The sequence below is a fragment of the Bombus pyrosoma genome, linkage group LG2 (genome assembly GCF_014825855.1).
Source record: "Bombus pyrosoma isolate SC7728 linkage group LG2, ASM1482585v1, whole genome shotgun sequence".
NCBI classification, from domain to species: domain Eukaryota; kingdom Metazoa; phylum Arthropoda; class Insecta; order Hymenoptera; family Apidae; genus Bombus; species Bombus pyrosoma.
Window position 1 is genome coordinate 10927776 of NC_057771.1, and position 24857 is coordinate 10952632.

Sequence of the window (24857 nt, forward strand, 5' to 3'; positions counted from 1 at the left end):
AATCATATTCGATATTTATAACGATCCTAGAACCTGCTATGAACGATTTCAATTTGAAATTTAGGATTAAACATTCGAATGTATAAGGTTGGAAATTTGAATTGGAATATTCGAAATGTGCCGATACAAGGTTCGACCTATATATACAATTTGAAGAAGTAACGTTCGAACGAGACTGCGTACGAAACGCAACCGCAGCAGAGTCAGGTGTGTCCCGCGTGTTCGATGGGCGAAAACAATTGGACCAGAGGCTATCATGTGAACAGAACCTTAGGTTCCATGGCAGCACCTGGTTGTGAACGCGCCAGACCAGCCAGAGCCGGCCAGACGGTTTGTTCTGTCAATCCCCACCATCGCCGGTGCTACCGGGCTCCTCCACTGCATCACCACCACCACCACCACCACCACCATCACCGCCGCCGACGCCTCCTGCACCGTCGCCAACCACCACCACCAGCATTGTCGGCCACTACCATGGAAACCGACGAATGCGCATTCTGACTTCAGTTCAGCCGACGGTTTCAACCTGCCAAGTCGTGCAGGTGTTGGCAAACGGTTGTTGCCATCCACGACCGATTTCATCCGCCGGTAATTCCCCCGGGGAAACGAGTTCGGGAGTACGTACGGAGTATTCGTTAAGAGCGCGATAATCGTCCCGGGGATCATCCTGCAACGTGCCTTTTCTCCACGGAAATCACGCTATCAAACGGTTGCCACGGCGGGAAAACGGGCGTGTGTTAAAAAGCCGTGTTGCCGTAGAAGGGCTGCGATTTATGGAACCACCCCATGGATAGTAACATGTCGACTGCCGCCTTCATGCACCGGTATGGGAAACATTTAGATCGATAGCTAGTCGCGTCCCATGAGGAGGCTCGAAGCCTCTCGTGTGGTTCTCGTTCTCGCTTTCGTCGACACCGCCAATCGCCCCACTAGCCGACGTACACGGACCGAGAAATTTTTCCATGAAAATGTTCGCGGTTCGATCGATCGGTTTGTTGCTATGCAGCGGGGGGACTGGCGGCGATACACGCGGACTTCGTCAAAGTGTCCTCGAGGTACGGAGGCAAGAAAGTCGGCGCGATCCGAGAGTCGGCATCTCGTCCGATCCACTCGTTCTCGAAGCTTATGATTTTACCCCGTTTTTGTTCGATGTTTGTTCACGGAACGTTACGGCGAATCGAAGAAACGCGCCCACTTCCTGTGCCTCCGCGAATCGATTTCACAGTATTCGAAAACTCTTTCGACGTGGAATCGAGCTTGTTCCAGGGTTATACCATGGAAGAATCTGAGATCTTGAGATCTCGGGTTCCACGTTTGCGAGATACGCGTATAATCCACGTTCGAGGGTGTAGCATAAAGGCGAGGAAAGAAAAAAAGAAGAAACGTGATGGCATTTTCATCGAGCGATCGCTGTTTGCATAGGGCGTTGTGCCCGCCACTTCGCTCGTAATCGAATCTTTCAATTTCTACGCGACGAGAAAATTGCTAGTTTGTTTCGCGTATGTGATCGATAAGCTTCTACAAACCTCGGTTAGGTTCGTTTATTAGTGATTTTATGAAAGCACTCGCAACCGTGAGATTTGTTGCCATAATGATGTGAATAATACCGAAACAATTATTGTATTATAGTTACCTTTTAATATGATTCTCTGTTTCCTATACATGATTTCTATTTCAACGATCACGTACGATTCTTCAACGTTTTTCGAATTGATTTATTACAGAAGCTATCACGCGACAATTTTTCGTTTCTAATAATAGCAATATCCACAAATTCTTCCATTTCGCTATTTTATAATATTTTTCCCTGTCGATATTCTATATACATGGATGTTTTACAATATTCATTTTAAAACGTTTCCAAGCGTGGCTGTTGGTATTCTATTAACCTGTATTTCCATGAGCGCGTCACCTGTTCGGTTTCCCCATGAACGACATGATGTCGAATCGGACTAGCCCGCTTTCCTTGAACCTGCGGATACCGCAGCCATTGACCGAGGCTTATTCCTCTGCTCCGTAACGAAAGGACCTAAGTGCGGTCATTCTCTATTCCTCTTCTTTCTCTCTCTTCCTAACCCCCCTCTGTTCTCCTCTTCTCGCTCCCTCCCCCTTTTTCTCTGTCTTTGTCCTTCGCTTTCGCGTGCTCGTCGTTAGCTATCTTCACCACTGGTGTCCCAGGTTCATTTGAATATCAGAATGACGCACCCGATTTATCGAAGGCCACAAAAACTGATCACAAATAGCAACGAAACGCGTATTTCGAGTTTACCGGTTACCCGCACTGCATATCGACACCTTTACCAACAACGAGATCGTATTTTAGTTCGTTGTTTAGCGAGCATTCTAGTTTGTAATGTTAGTTTACTTTGGAGCAAACATTTGTGATATCAATATTATGTACTGGTATTACTGGATTATCGTAATGCAATTGGAATTATATCGGAAATTTTGTTTCATTCGAGGTATCTTTTAATTTGTTAACCGAGATAAGCGAACTCGTGCAATTCTTATCAATTCCTACCAATTACCAATTTCTTCGATATAATAATGACTTTACTTGAAGAATCTCCTTACGTGTTAGTTTTGGTAGAAATTAATTATAATATCGTACTTAAATCGGTAAGGGTTACACAGCCGATCTAATTTCAATCGATTCGTCTTTATTAAAATTTAATCCCGTGATTACAGATGATGTCGTCAAGAAAATTCAAAAATCTTATCTGAATCTTATTCGTAAGAATGTTATTGTAATACAATCGTACTGTAAATTCTTTTTAACTCGAAATGACTTTTAAAATTGAAAAATCCTGTGTTCTACGTAAACACGCGATACCGCAGGCATCACGGGCGGAAGCAGACGATTCCAAGCTCGGAAATGAATATTCACCTCAAAGATATCATCTTTCTCGTATAATAAACAACAAATCCATAGAAGAACGCCCGTAGCAAAGCAACGTAACGATCCAACGTAATACGTAACACGGAATAGCGAGGCTACAGTGGTAACACACGATCTATGGATTAAACTTCCGAGCAGTAAGGGAACACGCCCTCTCAAGCCTTACACCGCGACTGCATACCTTGGTTGCCCTATGGCAAGACGCCGAAACACGAGGAAGGCAACGTGAAAGAGCGCGGGATTACATAACGAGCGTAAGAGACATCGAAAATGCAGAGGATACGTACTACGATGATATACCAGTACCAACGAGGAAGAACATTTTATCAATAGAGCATACGCGCATGAAACGCTCGTTTCTCGGTTCCGGCCTCTAAGCAGTCGCTTAGTCATTCCGCATTAATTCCAGCCGCGTTACCCTCCTGTCTTCGATCCCTCCACTGCTTATCCAAAGTGCATCCCCACGTTGAAAAGGGATCTACGCTGTTCCGCCTTGTTTCGTGTCCTCGTCACACGTAAAAGCGAAACGTAGAATCGATACATCAACCAGAAGCTACGGCAAGCAGTATTTGCTCCCATCGATCCGATTACGATGATACTGATTCGCGATTTAAAAACAAAAAAAATCACCATCTTCCTAGATCACGTCGATCACGTCACGATGATAATTCACGATACGCGTAAGCAATGATATTTCTACCGACCAAGAGTGTTTTTCTTTTATATCAAACACACATGTAGCGTACGTGCGTATTCGTTGTTTTGTATCTTCTTGTACCTGGCCTTTTTCTTCTTCCTTATCCTTCTTGGTTTTTGCGACGACGACACGTAACAGAGGCACTCTGCTTTAGGCGTGATCGAGAAGCTCGATACGAGTCGGAGCGAGCGTTGGTATTTCAGTGGAAAAAGTAGATGCTCGATATGAGTGGCGCGAAGCACATATAGAAAACGGGATTACGAAGAATTTATCGACTTTCGTTCGCGCCTACCACGGATATCTCCGGCTGGCGATCGTGTGTCGCTACGAATTCTATGGTCGTAGACAGCTACCGCGAACGAGACGGCGTGCCACGTATTACTTGTACACCGAGGAAAGCGTACGATTGCTGTTAGGCATCCGTGGAAACAGTTATTTTTTGATTACAATAGACTTCAAAGTGAACGCTCGCACCGTTCCGTACTTACGCGGAGGATTCGTAGCAACGAATCGCGCGTGAACTGCGCGCAACTAGCTGCGGTACAAAACTTTCGTAGCATTCTATTGCCTATAATCGCGAAGCTGTTAAAAACTCATCAGAAACACGTTAAAATTTTACTCGTATAAAATGCCAAGTGTTATTACCACACTTCGGATGAGAAGTGTTCGAAGTTAAGAAAAAGAGAGCATAACAAAGTCAAAGATTCTAAGTAGTATTCATTCAAAGAAGAGAAGAAAACATTGTGTAACTGGAGCAACCGATGGAAAAAAAGGGGAACAAGAATACAACTCGGTAACCGGTCGTCCTCTCTATTTTTCCAAGATAAGCGTGACACTCTTGACGAAAGAATAAGGCCATAGTCGTGCTCGTATTAGACCGGTGCGTTGCTCGCGTTGTTAGAAGTGCATTCACACGCGGCCATGCGACTCTAGCTCGCGCTCTCGCTCGGCGACGCGCTCGATAGCTGCGTACGGATAGCAAAAGGCGAAGCGTTGGTCGACCAAGCAGCTCGAACTCGTTGCAACCCGCGTTACGTTCCCCTACGTACCACGGTGACAAGGAGCCACGGACGAGTCCGGTAACGGCGAGCCGTGCAAAGTGAAACTCGCTAAAGGTTTCCTATAGGGTTACACGGCCATCCATGAGAGAGTGCCTCTGCCCTGCTTGCCTGCCCCTCTTATGCCGTACCGAAACGAGTTTTACTCGTTGGGCGATATCGGTTACCGGCAAGTCGAGCATTTATTACTTACATGGAACCCGGAAGACCGATCGATCGGAAGTGGCCCACACGAACTTGAACCGTGTCGCGTAACGCGGTTTCATGGAAAAATCTTGCCTCAAGATTTTCTAGTAGAACCGCATTTATTTGAACTGGTTGAGTCATAAGTGGTTCACGTAATTGGAACTCATTGACTTTTCAAATTAGTTAGGATTTCTCGTTCGAATAATAGGAATTTACGATTGGGTAAATCGATTGGGTATTAAACAGAACTTAAATAAACGTAGTTCTATAGCGCGTGGGTAATTGAATCTTTCGAATGTTTTATCACCAGTACTACCAGACATACAGAAATAGAAGCAGATTTTTTATTCTGATTAATTTCACAAACGTGCAAGTGCTTTTAGTGAAATTGTTATCGACTTTTACAATTGATACCAATTTATAACATTTATGGTATATTTTTACGTCAATGTGTATAGTATATCGCGTAGTATATTAAACGATTTTTCTTCTTAAAAACGAATATACGTATGCTTCTAGTACCACACGCTTTGTATCATATATAGGGCATTGAAGAATAAAATGGCATATTATTATATTGGAATATTCGGAAATAGAAAGGAAATATTACGAATTCAGCTTCTAAACAGTAACGTGGACAAGATTCTTCGCGTTAGCCCAGCTTTTCGTTCGTTTTAGGTATTTTCACGATTAGCTTAGGAAGGATCGATTCGTTTCATAAATGAGTGCGCGGTAAATATGAATGAAAAGATACTTCCATCTTTTTCGATAATGTTTACGCATTTATCCAGGAGAGAGATCGCTGAGTGATCACTCGGTTTAACGTCGTACAGAATCGAAACTCGTTTTACTAGTCGGTCGTTACGGAATACCGGTGAATCGGGCTGCTCGTTACTTACGTGGAACCCGGAAGATCGACTGGACGGAAGTGATGCATGTAACGTCGATTCTGTTTCTCATAAAACGGGTGACAGTAATTAATTGCGTGCTGCTCGATGTACCGATGTTTATACCATCTATAGACTAGGTTTCCAATTTCATTGCAAATGACTTCGAGATTCAAAACTATCAATTTGATTGCTTAATCTCCGGTTAACACGCACGGTTACATCGAAGAAATATCGTCATGAGTCATTTTATAGGGAAAATGATGTTCTCTCGAGACATTGGTCGTAAACTCACCAAGACTTAAGGAAATGTCGGAAACGAAGATAGTTAAAGACATTTAAGTATTTAAAGACTTAAGTATTTTCAGGTAAAGATGAACGTTATAAGGATTTTGAATCAATCTTATAATTTTAGCGATCTATCGATCTTATCAAAACTGTCTTTTTATTTCGTTGTCGGATTAAATATGTATCTTTGCATGCCACTGAACATACTAAAATTGATTTTCTACTTGACTTATCTCTGGAATCTAACAGTTTCTTTTTCTATCTATCTCAGATACCAAGTGGCAAGGAAACCAGGAGATTAGCAAAAATGAACTCGTCACGTTCTTCTCACGTGTTCTTCATTTTCTATCGCGAATGCTTTCGTTGCTTTCCATCGGGAGAAAAAGTCTGCATAATACGGTTAACATTCGCTCGATCGCAAAACATAAAACTCTCCATGGTCGAGCTCGACAGACCCGGAAGATCCACTGCGCTACAAAAACGTTCAGAGGCAGAGGATTTATCTTGTTTTACGGCTGTTCCGCAATATTGGCGGAAATATTTTAAAATAATATCTGAAATCCACTTGCTGCATGATTTGTATGCTTACGAACGTACCAGGGGTCGACAAAATCGTAGCAATTTCTCCACGAAGAAATTCCACGATTTATGTAAACCGTGTAGCCGCGCTAACTTGGATACTTGGAGAGCACGTGGTCCCTATCCTTCGTCCCCTCTCTGTCGTTCTCTGCATGCTCTCATACGAGAGAGCATTCAGTGCACAATAGAGAGTCGGAGCTCGGGGAAACGATATCGGTTACGAGCATTTACCGTACGAACCCGGAAGATCGATCGAGAGGAAGTCATTCGCAAGCATAAAGCCCACTTACCCTCCTTTTACACAAGCGTTTTTACCACCACTTCTAGTTCCTCGGCCTCTGTGTATCCTATGATCTATAGAAGTCACGGTGTTCGTTTTTAAGGAATTGATCAATCACGAGCCCGAACTGCGAGAAGTTTCAGCAGACACAGCAGAAAATCGTTGTTCCTTCCCACAGAGTGGATATATATAGTAGACGGTTGTTCCTATAAACGCGGTTGTGTTTGGTCTTATTAATTTAAAATACATTGATAAGAAGCGTATCGATTATGAAAACATGCTGTATAATGAACAACGTGGAACATGTATAGACACGGGAGGATATAGCAACGCGATAAAATTTTATGAGCGTGCGCATGTCGATTGAACGGCGGATTATCGTTGAATATATCGTTGAATATCGAAGAATATTCGTTTCTTGTTTATCGCGAGATTGGCATTTATCGATGCTTTATAGAAATTTATTTCTTCATCCTGCTAGGAGACTGATTTCCTTTTTTCTGTGCGCACATAGATATTCTACTAGTTTATACTAACTTTTTCAGCTTTCGAACATCTTTCTTCTTTTCACTTTTATTTTATGTCTTTAACCTTAACCTTAACTGATAGTAGTACTCTGAAGATGCACGTAAGAAAATTATACTTGTGAGAATTTTTATGCTCTTTTCCAATAAAGCAAAAAATTATTCTAGCATCCTTAAGGCTCGCTGTCCACGAAGCGTCGCTTCGTAAAAGCATAAGCGTGGTCTATTAGGTGTAAAGACAGGTGTGAACGTTTACACCGATGTTCAGTCTACGAAGCGTACAGTAAGATATATTTTGTCTTATTATTAAAATGTCGACGCTTTCATCTTACACCAGTACATTCGTCTGTGTACGCGTAAATGACGAAAATGTGTAGCGAGGAAAAAGGTTCGTTGCTGTCTCCTAAACAGATGCGTACTTACAGTTAATATTCAATAACATAAAGTGATAAGAGAAATTACAAATGAAATGTTGCAATGAATTATACAGAGATAAGTCCTATTTCGAGGTTGCTTGCACTTCTCACTCATTGACTCAGAGGAAAAGAAGCTATCTTCCATACGCGTCACAAATCCTATTTACATTGTTCATTCTTACCTCTATCGACAAACAAACCGTGCTTTCCGCGATTAAACCGATCCTCGATGCAATTACTCGCAGCAGCATCCACGGCTACGGAAACGTCTACGGATGACGATGTGTTCGCGATATCAAGCCGCGAAATACCCGAACGCTTCCGCGGTAAGTGCTCTTTGACACGGATTAACATTCATCGATTCAAGTGCCTCGGTGTGTTTCGAGGCGTACGACGACAAAGGGAGGAGTACAGGATTATGCGGCGGGTTACAGTCATTATGCCAGGGCCGTGTATGCGATACACGGCAATAACAGTGCATCAACCATAGCGTCATGCATTGGGGAAGACGATAATGAGAGAGGCGCGTTACACTCGGGACTCCATGTTTCTCTTTGCTCCAACGATCCTACCAACTTTTTGTATTCATCGAACGTCTTTGAAAATTTAAGTCTTATATTTCTCATCTTCTCTCGATCGAAGAATTTTTTAATTACTATGAGAATTATTCCAGAGTACTCCGAACGTTATAGATATTCTTATAAGTTTCGTCTCAAATAACACGTGTAGTTAATAAGGAGAAGGTACGGCTACAAGAATCGTTGTTAGAATGACCAGGTGCAAATTATAGTGCATGTTGAACGTTGCAAAATCCTAATAGGGTTTTTCAGTATGAGCCTCCGTTTTTAAGATATTTGCGATTAAAGTTTTGCAAGCGTTTCAGTAGTTCAATTACATAAAACATATCGCTAAGGGGGAATTGTGTAAGTGTTTCAGTAACATTCAACTGAAAAGGAGAGTGTAAGGTTTCCTCCTCGTGTCTTTGATTTAGTTGAAACTTTTACATTGGTTTCGTTATGCTGTTTACAAGAAATATGCGATTATAGAGTTACATATTCAGTATTTTTCGAAGTAGTCCTAATTAAAGCATTACTACGTCAAAATTGTAAATTGAGTTTTATAATTGTAACTTATAAGTTCGGAGCTTTATCTTTTATTAGGCTACCTCATTCCATAAAATGTAAGAAGAAACGTGCTTCTATTATTAATAAGAAATTAATCTTACCTCAAAAAAATTCGATCTTGAAAGCATCAATAGCTAAAATTATTCAAGCCACGTGTGTACGCTTCGAATAGTACCACGAATAGTGGCACACTGTAAACTCTAAATACGTATATTTTACAGAACTTACGCTCATTTATATTCTCAAGACATTCGTTCATATTAGTTTATTCGAAGAACTGGGAACGAAATTTAATTAAACAAGAAAATATACTCCCCTGGAATTTTACATTTCAATTACATAAAATACATATCGCTTCTTTCAACTAACAGCACAATTTAAACTTAGCAGAGAGAGAGAGAGAAAAGAGTATTCATTATTTGGTAAAATATTGGCAATAAAATAATCTTCCGATTTTAGCAAAATATTGCGGAATATTTCAATTGTAAAAATCTTTATTTTCCAATATTTTTGACTCATTTATTTGCAATATCAGCTTTCTTACTTGTTACTCTAATTGTACCAGTGATGGTAGACGAGATGCGAAACGTGTAAAAGGAATACGAGGCGCGATTCAACGTGAGCAGGTGAAGAGAGTATCGTGATTTCTACGAGATACGCGTACATTCTCAGGTACATATATTCCTTCTACGAAAAGGAGAGGAAAAAGATAGACAGATCCGCTGCATTTAACGCACCGAACATCGCCGAGCAAATTCAGGCCAGAGAAAAGAATAAAGGAAGAATAACGTCCTACTTGCATCGTTTTCGGAGAAAAACTTGAGCGTGTGATAGTCCCGGCACATCAGATGCAACGATGTTGAGCCACGAAGTTGTACGGATCGACAGAAAAAGAATGAGCGCCAGCTCTCTTTAATAACTCCCTTCGCTGTAATGATTCTCGGTATTAATGCTCGATATTACAAGCTTCAAATTGCTGGATAGCTACTCGAGTACACTTATCTGACGTACGTAATCATCGTTTAAAAGCTCGATTTGCCATTCATCCGTGATATTTGTTACTAACGGTCACGTTAATGCTCGTTTGCGCGAATCTAACAGAATTTCACGAGTAACTAGTTATCCACGATAACCACGTATTTACATATCGCGCTAATTAAATGTAAACATATCTCTATGATGTATAATGGATAGGTAGCTGAGAAAAGTACATGGTTAATGCGTGTCTAATAATTCGCTGGATAAATCAACATCATAGCGGTAAAAGACGTATGAAAGCTATAGAACGGGCTAAAGCTACAGAATCTAGCGACTCGTAGTAGCTCGATGATTCAGCCACGATGGAATTCCTTTTCCTTACCAACGAAAACGAAAACGTTCAACCAGTAGAATCAACAATCGGGCAACATTCGTGACGCGGGAGAAAATTTCCTCCCCCTACCTTGTGGTAGCTTAAAAAATATCTTTCTGCTGGTATTGCGGCGTGCATAGGGAACCAGAGAGAGAAAGAGACAGAACGATCGGTAGATTAGCGCGATGCAATTTAATGCAACATCGTGGCTGGCCTCGGTGCAACCACGTATCGGTGGCACTAAACAAACGAACAAGAAGGCCTGGTTGCAGTTCGTAAGTCATTATTAACCCACGTATAATTATACAGTGCCGAGGCGAGCTTCCAACCAGGCCTAGGAAAAGAAGCCACTATACCGCGGAAAGGTATTTAAATTGGCTTAGTATAGAGATACGTCGTCCTTTAAGAACTCGCCGCGCGATTATCTCGGGTTGTGCTCTTGATGCGGCTGTACCATGGATACGCGACCGTTGGTACCGGTATGCGCGTCCCAAGACATCGGCCTGTCCGATCGGGCATTCCTTTCGACATTCGGAACCTCGGATGCTGGACGAGGTCTATCCGTATATTCAGCAAAATTTTCATCGAGTGCTCTTCGACGAACAACAGATGACACTGCTCGGTTATTTCTTTATTTGCAACCAGAGAGAAATCGTTAGGTTAAATCTACGCGCTCCCAATCTTTGGAGCTTTAGCTTTACTGAAATTTTGATATTTGGTGATTGATGTACATTAAGAATTTTAGATTACATGATTTTTTAAATGAAGTCGATAATAAATATATTACGCTTTGAAGATAGCAGGGTAATTGTGTTAAGATTTTTTGGGGGGCGGGGGGCTCGTACATATATCCTCGTTCATAAATATTAGGATACTTATCAATAAATAGACAAACCTGAATAATCATTAAAAAATTATCGAAATCTTATTATTAAAAAGAATTATTAAATAGGATTATCTCATTTGATCTCAATAACTGTTTCTACCAATTTTTACATTCGTTTATTAATATTTTTATTGCATTTATGATTATTGTATTAATGCTACAGATAATTCTGCCAATTATTCAAATTTTTATAATTTTTAATTAGTTATTTTTCCATAATTCGTGCAATAACAGTCTTTGCCAACTTTATTGCATCGTGTTGTTTCTGTTCCTTTTCCTGATAATTGATTGATGCATTTCGCATGTAATCTGCAGGAACTCGAAACTATGAAAAATAAAAATTACAACGTGTAACTCGTTTCAAATTGTATATCATTAGATTCTATCAAAATTATAAATCGTCAACGATTTCGTTTTCTCTTAACGGTCCACACCAACGCAGCGTACTAATTAATGATTTTCGACTGAATCTGAAATCTCTGAGGCGAAAAGTCTATCTGAATAAGATCAGTGTTAAAATTTATGATAATTCCGATGGCAAACCTCTCGTGTGTTTCAATTTCCGCCTTTTTTTTAATTAACCACGGCGATAACATAACGCTTAAGCCGATCGTTCATTAACTTCGCCGGATTACTACAGAATTCTAAACCTAACTGCGTTCAGACGTTTTTCTTGCTAAAGGCATAAGCTAAACGCGTAAATACTCGAAAGGTACAGCAACGTAAATTTTATCGTGAGCAATTACGACACAGCTCTCTCGCTTTTGCCCGCGTACGGATGACAATAATGGCTCGCGTATATTTCAACGTGGACGAGGGACGCCGCTCTTTCGACAGAACCGACGAAAGTCCTAGTGAAAGTTATAGTTTACAGTCGCAAATTACAAAGGCCACGCGAACCAACGGTACAATTTCACTTTTATTTACCGGCGCCACGGTGACCGGATCCGTGGAAAAACCGAGCCAATTTTCCAACGGCGATTCTCGAAAGTGCTTAACAGTAGATGCGTTTCAAGGAAACGTTGAAGAAGGAGGCTGACTCTGAAAGTCTGACGTAGGCAAACAGCGCAATATCGTTGCAATTTCGCAGCGGTATTGCGCTGCGTAATTCGACAGTTTTACACTGTCAATAACAGAATTCTACGACAGTGTTCATCGCGTTATTAATAGAAATATAAATCTTTCCAAATCACAGGGATCTTAAATTCAATGCAAGTGATGTAGCTTTAGTGTGAAAAATATGAAGGTGTCAAATTGTACAGGACCACCACTAAGAAATCGCAACCAGGACGCGACGTTGCGTCTACACCAAGCCTAAGTCGGATTACGACCATCGATATCTCAAGCGAAGTTGGATTCGTAGAATCCTGTGATTTTATACAGATTCCTTCGAATAAGTTGATCCCGGCTTATCATAAGTGAATACTGTTCCAAGGACGAATTTCCTGTCTAACCACTGTAAGGTTGAATGTTAGGCTCGCATTCGATTGGTTTTATGATCAGACGCTTTTCCTTTGGAAATTATACTGGAGTTTGATTTATACAGATTCCCTATTGTAGAAGCGTTCTTTCTGTAACCAAAGAATTTGCTACATCGACGAAGAAGTCAGATTTATGATTCGTTTGCGTTATACGATTGTGGATGAAATAGAGGGAAATCATCAATTTTTCTAGAGGAACTTACTATCTACATAGTTCGCGGAAATAGATCCACATCTGTTGATAACGCGTTTTTATGTAGAGAAATCGCTGGAGTGGATTTTGCAAGTGGCTTTCACCTGTTAATTGCTAACTCCGTCTTTTAGAATTTCTATATAATTCCATAGATTTTAAATATTTTTCTATATATGGAATCAAATAAAACACATCATTGACCAGTTGACTAATTAATCGTTCGATTTAGAAGAAATCACTTAAACATCGCAAAAATATAATTTGCAGATAATTTTTATAAGAACTAAATGATTGATTACGAAGATTAATTATTATGGAAAAGAAATAATATTTTAATTCTTTATACTTGAAGGGAGATTGAACTACAAGCATACGTTTGAAATTGATATTTCCTATTCGTAACTGGATATTCGACAACACTCGTGCTCTGTTTTCGCAGCAAAACACACGTGTCAACACAATTCTGAGATTTTCTCGTTGTCAATCCCGTAACCTACACTTTCCTGCCGCGAGATTTTTCCGGCAGCCGTGTCTCGACTTACGAAACCAAGCATTGTGTCAGCCTTTTAACGTTAACGCGAACGAAACGGTAATAGGAGCACGAAGCATGCACGATAAACGTTGAATGTGATTAATCGCGGATCAGTCGTCCGCCAGACGATTACACGTTGTGTCTAGCGCGTGTCGCGTCGTCTGAATCGCACAGTTCAATGCTTCCCAATATCAAGAATTCCGAGAGCGACTCTCAAGGCTCAGACATCGAGGTCGATCACCCCATTTGTTTACAATTACCCGGCTTACCTACTCAAGGCTGAACCACTTAGGCGAGGGAAGTGGCACGACAAAAAACTACAACGAACGAACGCTGTTCTCTTTGCTTTTTAACCTGTGTATGCGTTTAAATGGAGTTTCTCGTGCGTAAACGTCAAACGATATAAAAAAGAAGTCTTCGTTCTGAAACTGTTTGAGAAACATCTAATAAAGAATCTATAAATCATCGTTCACTGCGAGAGAGAATTTGTGCAATTTGTTTTGCGTGAATAGAACGCTCGATAGAGGACCATTAAGCTAAGCGATAAATATTGCGAATATTTTCACGTTGCAAAACAAGTGCCAGGAGCCACGTGTAACGTAACATCCATTCGCGTGAAAAGTTTACGCGTGACTTTCCCAGGATAATATACGCAATTTTTGCTATATAACATGTTCCTTGAATTGTAAGTATTATAGGAATATACGTTCTGCCTTGTTACTTGGCCACCGCTATCCCCATCGTTTCCTTGAAATGCCTAGGGCGAAACAGCGTTGTAGTAATGGTAAAGTAATAGAATGTATGTATGTATATTTATTGACAGACAAAGTTCATGTAATTTGAGTTCACTCACTCTCCGCACTACCTATGATTTTTCGCTTATATAATAGAAAAGTTCAGATAAATTGATTCATCTTCAATAGCGAGTCATTTAATCGAGCACTAGCTAAACTTTCATTTCAATAAATGGAAATTGGGTAGATGGAATTCCGTTATATGTATATGTGCAGTGCAAAAAGCATCTATACACCACTGCATTATAGCGTTTACATGCTAATTAATTAGGTTCCACTACATTAAGTTGATAGTAATAGTACTTTCATATGACTACAAAAAGCATTTGATACTATAAAAATGAAATATAGAACCTGATAAAAAACGCTTCATTGGAAAATAATATACAGATATAGTATTTACAAATACTTTTTCTAGCCATTGTATTTCTTTCATTTTGCTTATCCTGAATCCCTACATTCAACTGTTTCTACAATATATTATATAATATATATAACCTAGCGACTTTGAAATTTCGATATCTCGAATTGCATATTGGTTAGCATTGTGTAAGTCCATCCTTCTATACAATTCTATATTAACGTCAAATTTTTAATGTAAATCCTTCCTGACTAACTTGTTATATGTGTATCCAATCGTCAGTTATCAAGACAGTATAGTATATATGATATCCAACTTACCTTTCAATGCTACTTTTACGCCGATCTTCTGACTGATACCATAAATACTAATTTGTCACGTTTCGAAACTTTATCACCTAACCGTGGAACATTTCGTGTCACTTTAGCACGTCTGTTGTTACTTGAATCACATCTTTTTTCATGCACTGCATTTCAACGAAATGTGCACGATTTGCCCGGTTCGTGTCAGCGATACGGTCACAAGCACACATAACCTGTACGCGGCGAACGTAACGAAATACCGCGTAACACGATCGAAGAAACACGAACGCGTGTGCAAGGAAATTCCAAAGATCGCGTCGTCCTTGTACGCGTTTCAATGTCAATCGGGACATGGAAACTCGAGACAGGTTCGTGATCGTTATCGCTTTGTTGCCACACAAGCTAGGATTCTCACGTAATCGAATGTTTGGAAATTGTTCCCCCAACCACCGAATCGGAGGACCGCGAAAGTCAATTGACTATTGCGTTTTAATATGTCTTACGATACGAGTTGCATCACCGCGCGTGCGCGGGAAGAATGATACAAATTTTGAAATACGCGTACACGACACGTTTGATTCTCTTTTCTTCTGTGTTTTATTATTAAACTAAGGATGTCTATCTGTCACTGTAAGTTACAGTACTTAGTAGGGAAACAAATCTTCGTTCAATTGTAGTACCCTCAATTGTATATGTATAATATTTCTAATGATCTTAAGACGAGTAGCTAATGAGAGTAGAAAAAAGTTCGAACGAAAACACAAAGAGTAAAAAGTAAGGAAACATTTTTGTAATGAGAATTCAAGACATTCTCGCGTTGGTCCACTTTCCCGCGGAAATACAAAGGGGATAAAGAAGCGCCACGCAATCGGAAACGAACTGAATAAGAAGAAAAGGCAGCATGTCCTTCGTGACTAGATTGCAGCTGTAGTAACACCGGGCGTTAAATAGCGCGCAAAACGTTGGAAATGCCGTGGCACCGAGCTCGGCATTCGGAAACTCAGGTGCGTGAGAAAACTCACGTAGCTTTACCGAGTTAACCGAGAGAATATATTGGCGGGAGATATGACTGGATGAAAGAAGAAGAAGAAGAAGGTTGCATAATTAGGGATTGCGATGCCGGTTACGTGGTGGCTAACCTCTCGTGGAAGTGAAGCAAATACGCGGTCAGCCCCTCCTTTTCTATCGTCCTTTCTATACGCGTCTTTTTCTCCCTCCGCCTCGTATATTATACATACGTCTGTATCAGAAATTCCCAAGCGAATGCCACGGTATTTCTACGTTTCACTCTTCACTGGGGAGATTGAAAAGCGCGCCATACTAGCGTACAATGAAGCTGTCGATAACTTTCGATAGCTTTCGTCTCTATCGGCTATTTTTTATTCTGCCTTCGTTAAAACATACCGCAGACAATTTCGCTATTTTCCTTAAGTCGTGTTTAGAGAAAACAGCTTCATTCGCGACCCGCACGGGTCAATTGACGGAATAATCGCCTTGAGACGGAAGACAGTACGATTCAAATCCTCGAGTTCAACTACCTGATCGTTAACTTTACTTTCTATATTTACAGAGAAACAGGATTCGTCTTGTAGTATGGAAACTTCTGCTGTTTCTTAGCGTTCAAATTTCGAATGTCGTATTGACACAGGATGTTTGGAAGCGGGTTTAAGCGGGTAGCCATTCCTCAAATATTGGGCTGAGGGAAGGATTCACGGAGTTAAGGTTTCAACTTGTGGAGCCGTCGAGAGAAAGACAAAGAGGCAGAGAGATTATTCTAACTCGTACAAACGAGAGGATACTTCGCAAACGTGTGCGAACGTACGTGCATTACGTGCTAACAGATACTTCGATATTTACCCGTAGGTTGAAGCAACAACGCGAGCGCGCGCACTTGTGTCATGGGAAAGGTCATTTAAAAATGTTAGCTCTCTCGGCAGGTTAGCACAAGGCAACATTAGCCGAATAGAATTGTCGTTACCTCATATAAACAAGACAGATTGGCGGTTATTTCATCGGTGAGTTAATCTCGAGGATGATAAGGCTCGATGTGACGCTTTCACGTTACCTCATCATCGAGGATGAGTAAAATCGTTCCAAATATGTAGAAAGCCGGTAGGTCGTAGGCCAAGTTGCCAGTCTCTTTCTGAAAACTCTCTCATGGATCTCTTTGTTTTCGTTTGAGGAAAAATGGGGCAATATTATTGCAATTAGTTAAAGACCTTTGGTAATTAAACAGAACGAGCGAGAAAAGGAGGTCGACAGTCACACGGTCCGTCATATCTGCCAAAGTAGATTGCAGACGTTTTCGTAGCAATCAACTCCGGTAAAGGTTGGCTCACACCTTTCCCGATGCTAATTGTTTATAATCCACAAGTGTAAACAGCCGTGTTCTCCTTTATACGAGAAAGCTTGCTTCAGTCGCGCGATTTTTACGTGTCAATGACATCGTGTACTACCATTGAAAGCCAGCCGCGTCTGTAGCGTCTGATACGTTTCAACGATACCCGTTCTAATCGAGCGTCAAAGCAGAACGTTAAAGGAGAACCACGCGATCGATTAATCGGAACAAACGATCCGTCGTTTAATGAATTACAAACTCGAACACGAACCACTCTACCTTACCAAGGCGAGACGTTATGTCACGAAACGAGGTTGCTGATCTTGAGAACGGGCCAGGAGGCTTAGGCGACGCTGAATTCTCGGGATCTCGCGTTGCATATTACACCCGACGATTATAACAGACAGGAATCATTGCACGTGACGTGTGGCGTTACATAACCAGACCGGGCTATGTGCATATTGGTTGAAAAGGCTTACGTGTACACATTCTAGCCCGAAGAGCTTGGATTAACGAATTGACGCCTGAAACTTTCCTTTCCTTATAAGACAAACCGGAGAAAACGGAGTCGGCAGTGCTTAAATTAAGGTCCCTTCTCGCCATTAGACGTAAAAGGAGACTCTAGTTCCCGTTTAGTTCTATAACATCCCGTGCAGGATTACTCCCAGTCGGTTATTCAATCCGTTGGCAAATATTTTCTATCTCCATATCCATGACGTTGATTTAACACTAGAACTACTAACCTGTATTGTGTTATCCTAACATATTTTACATAAACATAGAATTGAAGTCGTATGATAAGGAATATTAATTTTTGTATATGTTTAGTAATCGCAAAAAAGATAAAAGATCTGAAAAATAATATTATTTCAGGGAGATAGGACGACCCTAGCGTTAAATAAGACACCGATATTGACTCAACGTGTCACCTTTTTTATGAACGAAGATCCATCATCTATGGATCTTACCTACAAATGTCGCTCTAGGATCATATTAGAGCGTTGAAAATTATAGTCTATCCTGACACAGATTCCATGCATAACTGTAGTTCCAAACAATTAATTTCTGGTGGCCACTTCTCCGGCCGCAACGAATGCATCGTGCGCATCGAAGCAGCACGAATAATATATCCAACAAAATAAAAGAACCCCGGTTAGACCGGAATTCGCCGATACAAATATAGATATAACACGACTCGGCTGTAACAACGAATTAAAATGATGTTTTCGATGCTCGTTAAAATCGGGCAAAACCCGATAGATTTAGACTTTCACCAGGAAAAAAAACTCGTCGTGGTTCGGTGAAAATACCGATAGAAACAATCGTCTGATAGCAAAATGAGAAACAAACACGGATAACGATAGAAAGCGTTATGGCGGGGAGTGGATTTGCGGTTTTGCGGAAAACCTTGCGAGCTAGTCCGCGGAATAAATCGGCTGTAATTTTGTGACCTGTCGGTGAAACTCTGTGCACGAATCTTTGTGTCCGTCACGGACAATTCAATGAAATCACTCTGATAGCCGGAAAACGGTCCAACTACGTGTATTTCACCTTCGTTCGTCCAGTAATTTGCCAATCTGTGATGGGACGCGACGTTTCCAATGGTTCGCGTCGATTTAGAAAGCGCCGTAAACTCGATGGTCGACTGCGAGCAAAATGACTGCAATTAACGCGACTGGGCTTCGCATCGATCGTGCCACGTATCTCTCCAGCGCTTAAAATCCAACGAAACCAATTGCAGGACAGGAACTTTTTGTTTGTTTGTCTAATTTATCGGAGCTGTTCAAACGAGAAAATCATTCGATTTCCAATGGATACGTTTAATGCTCGTGCAATGATAAACGATATTATCATCCTTAAGTTGGAAAGTCGAATGTGTACGTTCCACCTGTACTCTGTCGTCTCGGATTATCGCGCAGCATATGCTTTAAGAAAGCGTAGGTAGGCCGTATTTAAACGAAAGTGACCGTGTGCTTGACGGTAATACAAATTACGGTCGAGATTGTATTCCAATAAATCGAAGGTTTCTACGAGTCGTCACGATCATCGATTAAAAGATCATCGGTTGATCGATGCCGGAGAAAGTTGTTCGTGGAACAAAATCAAAATTAATCGACAGCTTGGATTGATTTGATAAAGATACTGGAAGTCACGGCTACGTTCTACTCCAATTAGGTGAACGGTGCAAGGTCGATAACCAGTGGCTAAACATCGAACTTTGTTGCCGCTAATGGGTGTCACTGACCCGCTGACACACTCTTCCAAGTGCACGCGCGTTTCTTGCTCGCTCGCGTGTTTCTCCGCGGATACTTTTATAGTAGACCAACGTATGTCAACGACCGTGCGTCTGTCGATCCGTATTCCGATAGCTGCTGCTACAAAAAGGGAAAAACTCAAAGTCAAGAAGAATCGGGTTGAAGGATTTATTGGCCCCCTGGTCCCATCGATCAGGCGAGACCGAGGTCGATTTTATCTGTATTTATGCTCGATACGTATGACCGTTGCTGATATAATAAAAATAAATACGTGGGTGTCCAGTTCGGCCATCCGAGATTTATGGCTTTTGACAAGGATATCTCTCTTACCGGTCATCTGTCTTCCGCGGTAGTCAAAACAGAATGCACGAGGTTCTACTTTCACAGGGAACCAGGCGAGTCTCGTCGCGTAATCGCCATTCTGACACCGTGCCCGAGGATTCTTGCGTTTAATTATTCGCCGCGTAATAAAAATAAAAATTAACGAACAGATACGATCACGGTACGTCGTAACGCGTTACTTTCCATCGCGTGAAAGCGAATCTTCTGTTTCATAAGTCGAAAAAAAGCGAATGGATACCGACACGGAAGAATCAATGTTCGCGTTACAACGTGACTGATTCTATTCGTAAGAACGGATCAACCGCGGAGTACATCGCTCAAACAGGAAAGTTAACGAGAAACGCGTGGAAAAAGCGGCAATTTTTGTCGGGTCACGAGTTACATTTCAGATTCGTTTCCTAACAAGCAAAGGGAAATCGTTCGATCCTGCCCGCATTTTAATTGAAACATATACGGGTTTTCACTCGATTATTTCACGCTGCTCGAAAAAGCGCCGAGAATTTTGCAAACGTTGCCTCATCGTTGCCTTTCCTTCGCAATCCGTTCGACCTCGTACACGCTTCGAACGCGTAAATTCTTTTGCCCGATGAAAAATGTCGTTCCCGGAACGCGGAACGAGACAACAAAAGTAACTCTGTTAACGAGCCACGAGTTGCACCCTTTGAAAAGTTACTCGAACCGCACGGATACGCTTTTCGCATAACAAGCACAAATTGCTGAACAACGAAGAAGCTCGAAGCTAACGAGGAAATATTTGCCTCGCTGCGGAATACATTTGCATTTTATGAAGTTTCGAGGAGTCGGAGAGACGAGGCGCCGTTCAGACTCGACCCGTGAAAATTATCAACCGACCTAGCCTAGGTATTCCCGTTAGACACGCAGCAAGAAATAATTTACCATTCTATCGGCATTGTGCCGCATTAAACGCCATAATCGGGTGCCTAGAGACGAACTTTACGACTGTCAGATGATCACCGTTACCGTTCACCGCAAACATGGCAACGAGCATTGTGTTTCTCTTCGTCCCTATCTTACGACGTTTACTCCTTTTCCTTTGCAGCTACGAGGACGAGCACGACGACGACGACGACGACGACGACGAAAAGAAACACTTAACGAGGCCTGTAAATCGTTCGCGTTCCAAAAGAATAGCGGAAACAAAGCGCGATCCGTAACATTCCTCTTTCACTTACCGCAGAGAGAGTCTCCAGGTTCTTTGATCGATACGTCCCATCATTTATCATGATTGAACGTTGGACGTGTTCGAAACGGTCGATCATGGCATCGATCCTTTTTCATCTTGCATTCCTCTCTTTCTTTTTATTTAATGTGGAAGATAAACGTCGATAACAATGAATAAATCATGCTCCTCCTTATCCAGACTATGAACTCGATTAAATCGTTCGTTAAAGGTGGATGTTAAGTTTCGTTCAGACTGTGCCTGTTCTCTCCGATCGTTAAAGTCACCGATAGGAACAATGATCCAGTGAACTTTAAAGAGATCGGCCCGCCATCGTACTTTTCCGCGTAGCCGTTCTTTTCCCCGACCGGTGCGAAGGGCATATCCAATAAATGAGAATATCGGAAATATCTCAAGGCCAGTACCGGCCGTTCAATATAGAGTTAATTGCAAATAAAAGAACGCGGAGGGAACTTGATTACAGTAATTCCGTTCTTTGATCACCGATATCCGGTTTATCGACTTCGCCAACCGTCTGAGGCGCTATATAATTTTTCACTCACCTCGAGGACGATTAGCAAAAAGGACGGATAGAGAAATCGTTCTGAAGATGTTAGAACAGCTGTATAATCGAAACTCTTTGGTATCGATACAACACGGTAATGTTAACTCATTACATACTAAATACCGGGCCGTGTTTCAGCGCACTATCCACAATGCTAATTACTAGGTAATGAATTTGGAAAATCTGAAATAAAAGTAACGGATATTAATGATTTTATGTGATGTCTTCTTATTGAACTGTATTACCACGACGGGTATCGACTTTTAAATAAATGATTCTGAACATAGCAGAACAAAACTACGTTTTCAACGCAGGTGCGGTACATAATTGGTTAATACCGATCGTTTTCTCGTGAAAATCGAATAAAATGAAAAAGCACGATTCGCCGAAAAAGTCACAGAATACCTTTAGCATTATGTGAGGGCAAAACGATTAATCGTCTCGCTATATCCAATATACTGGAATTAAAGCTGAAAATAGCGCGAGTAGATCAACGACCGCGAACGGGAGGATAGATCGATCAAAGGCGCGGATTCTCGAGATCGAATGGAACGAGATCGGTGGCGCGTGAAGGGAAGAAACGTGAAACACGCCCGATTCCGAAGCGTTGCCCTTTTCCTCTCTCTGTTGGTCTATCTGTGCTCGTTGCACACGATCTCGATTCGTGTTCCTCGAGGCTCTCTGGCTCGAGCGTAGTTAAAGCGGCAATTCGGCCGTAACGAAAATGAATTTTACTCTGCTCGAAATTGTGACGCGACGCGTGATCCACGATAACAGAGCCAGTTGTGCTTGAGACAGCATAAACGAGCGCAATTTCGCGTCGTGTACACTTAACGATATCAATTACGTTGTTCCCTGGACGACGCACGGATGTCGACGACGTGCGATCAACGAATACAATGCGATAACTTTGATATTTGTTGTTCACAGTTCCTTCGCGATTTATTACGGCGATTCTCGGAGTTTCTTAGTAAAGCGAAGCTTCATAGATCGCAAGAAACGAACGTTTTTTTATGGCCAAGATAAAAGGTAAATACGTTTTAAATATACATACAGGGAGCTTGTTGCTCGAGTGCGTATATCGGGCGTAGCAATACGGTAAAATAAGATGGATAATTTATTCCCTCGATTAATTTTGCTTTAACATGATGTTCGTCTGCTACTCTTTTCAAAGTTTCTCGAACGCGCCCCACACCGTGACGAAACAGGAACCAGAAAAACCTGTAATCGCGACTTTTCTGAAATACAAGTTCGCCTGATCTTGCCATTAATCGCGGTATACGCCGTTCATTACACAGCTGCGTGTATTCCTACATGAACGGGTTACGAACGTATTCACCAAGAGCGAGCTCGGAGGAAAATTCTTGTAATCGAGGTAGCCCATTGCGCTACGCGAAACGTCAATTAGGAAACCAGTTGGTTTCCTCGTTATTACCGGGAATCGGTTAATCGTTATTATTCCGTCCCTCCAGCAACGTTTATCTCGTTCTTTACGTAATAGGCCACTTCATTCACAAAACCGTTTCGCGAGTCAACGAAAGATTTGTTTGAAAACACCGATATCGGCTTTCATTGTCAGTTTACGAGTAATTCCACGTTACACAGAACTTTTGTACGACGACTCTACGATACTTTAATACTCCGTCCATCGGTTCGACGTGCTACGATTCAGCTTCGTAGAAGCAACTGTTACAACTGTTTCTTTTCGTTGCCAATGGAAAATTCGCAGTATCGAAAGAATTTACCGTTCCTCCGGGTCGTAAATATTAATCGTATTACCTTCGTAGCTTGGTCGGATAAAAATTAATATTTCAACCTGACCCGAACGTTCCTACGGCTCGATGTTTATGATCGACCTGCGACTTCGAGGCCCGAGTTTTTCACGATCTCCTTGAAACCTAGATAAAATGGAAAGTATCGTGTGGCTGTGGACGCTCGGTCGTGACCCAACGTCTTCTACGAGCGATCTAACAGGAGGCGAGGAACGGGACACGAGAGGACAAGAATACTCGTCAGGGCGTGTCTTTTCCGTGTTCTCTGCAACTTCCATCGACTTTCTCTACATTGTTTGCGCGCTGGACGTTCCGGGCGTCCCTTCGAACCGCGTGCACAGACCAACACGAAAGCACGAGCTCGCGCAATTATGCGAGAAACTCGTGTCACGAATCGGAAGAAAAAAGACGAGTGAAAATGTACTGAACGCGAGTCAATAATTGCGCGCATCGTCCGATCGATTGCGCGCGCCACGTTCTCACCGGAGGTACACAATAAAGAGAACAATAAAGTCTGCTCGGGCTTGGGAAGGGCATCATGAACATACTCGTGTCTTTCCTCTTTTTTTCTTTTCTTCTCTTTTTTTTCCTTTCGAACCTCGCGCGCACAACGCCGTAGCTTTCTCCGTGTCGAACGATGAACTTAACCCAGAATCGACGGACCCTTCGCGCGTTTCATAATTATCATAAAGCGTGAATAGAATCCCGAGCCGATAATTCGAGGGTCCTGTTATCTCACTACGTGTACACATGCACGAACGATCGGTATTCAAGCGCGCGTCTGTCGAGCATTGTAATGGTACCGATGATACAGCTGCTCGATATGAGTGACTCGTTGAATCATAATCCGGAAAATCGGGCTTTTTATAACGATAACTTACGTCAAGCGAATCGCGAAAATTTCCCGAATATCGAAACTTCGTACGAGATTGCCACACGAGGTTGTTAGCGTAACACCGTGGCTTATTAAGAAACGAAATAATTTCGTGGAAAGGCGTAACGTTAATTATTATTGTACAACGTTCTCTGCTTTCCCTCCAAAAACAGTTAAACACGTTAACCAGCCTGAGGAACTTCTTCCTCGTTTTTCGTTCTTTCGTTACTCGTTACCTCGTCGCGAAGGGAACTGATTAGCATGAAATATGAACCGAATGCGGAATTCGACGCGAAGTAAACGCGCGGTAATGGCCGTGCACGGGAGCTCTCTTTGACGAGCTGCTACTCTCAGACAGTAGCAGCTACCAGTATTAGTGTTGGAAGGTGTGGAGGAAAGTTCGTGACAGTCGTAACACTTTCGTGGTTGGATCGTTAAGTAGCGATATCGATGACAATAACGGTATGCCCGAGTATATCGATGGCCTGGCCTCTTGTCGCGGGAACCTCCTTGAGAATCTACGCGCGTCCATTGTCCTCGAGATTACATAAGAGATTACGTTCCTCGCGGTCTTGAAACTTTTCAACGACCTCTACTCGGTTTCTAGATCGCTCGCGGGATGCTCGTTATCGCGTCATCGACGCGTCTTATCGATATCGGACCATGAAAGGATTAATGAAACCATTGTTAACA

The 24857-nt window shown here is 41.9% G+C and overlaps 1 protein-coding gene across 2 annotated transcripts in view; it reads left to right on the forward strand.

Moving 5' to 3' along the window:
* Window positions 1–253: 253 nt before the first annotated feature.
* LOC122577570 overlaps window positions 254–24857 on the forward strand; it is a 37802-nt gene continuing 13198 nt past the window's right edge. The window contains exon 1 of one of the 2 annotated variants that reach the window (XM_043748905.1): window positions 254–824. In XM_043748905.1, coding sequence (XP_043604840.1) covers window positions 787–824 — 38 coding nt within the window. In that variant the 5' untranslated portion in view covers window positions 254–786. Of the gene's footprint in view, window positions 825–22326; window positions 22548–24857 lie in introns of those variants that run through there. The other variant, XM_043748906.1, reaches the window with a different exon arrangement.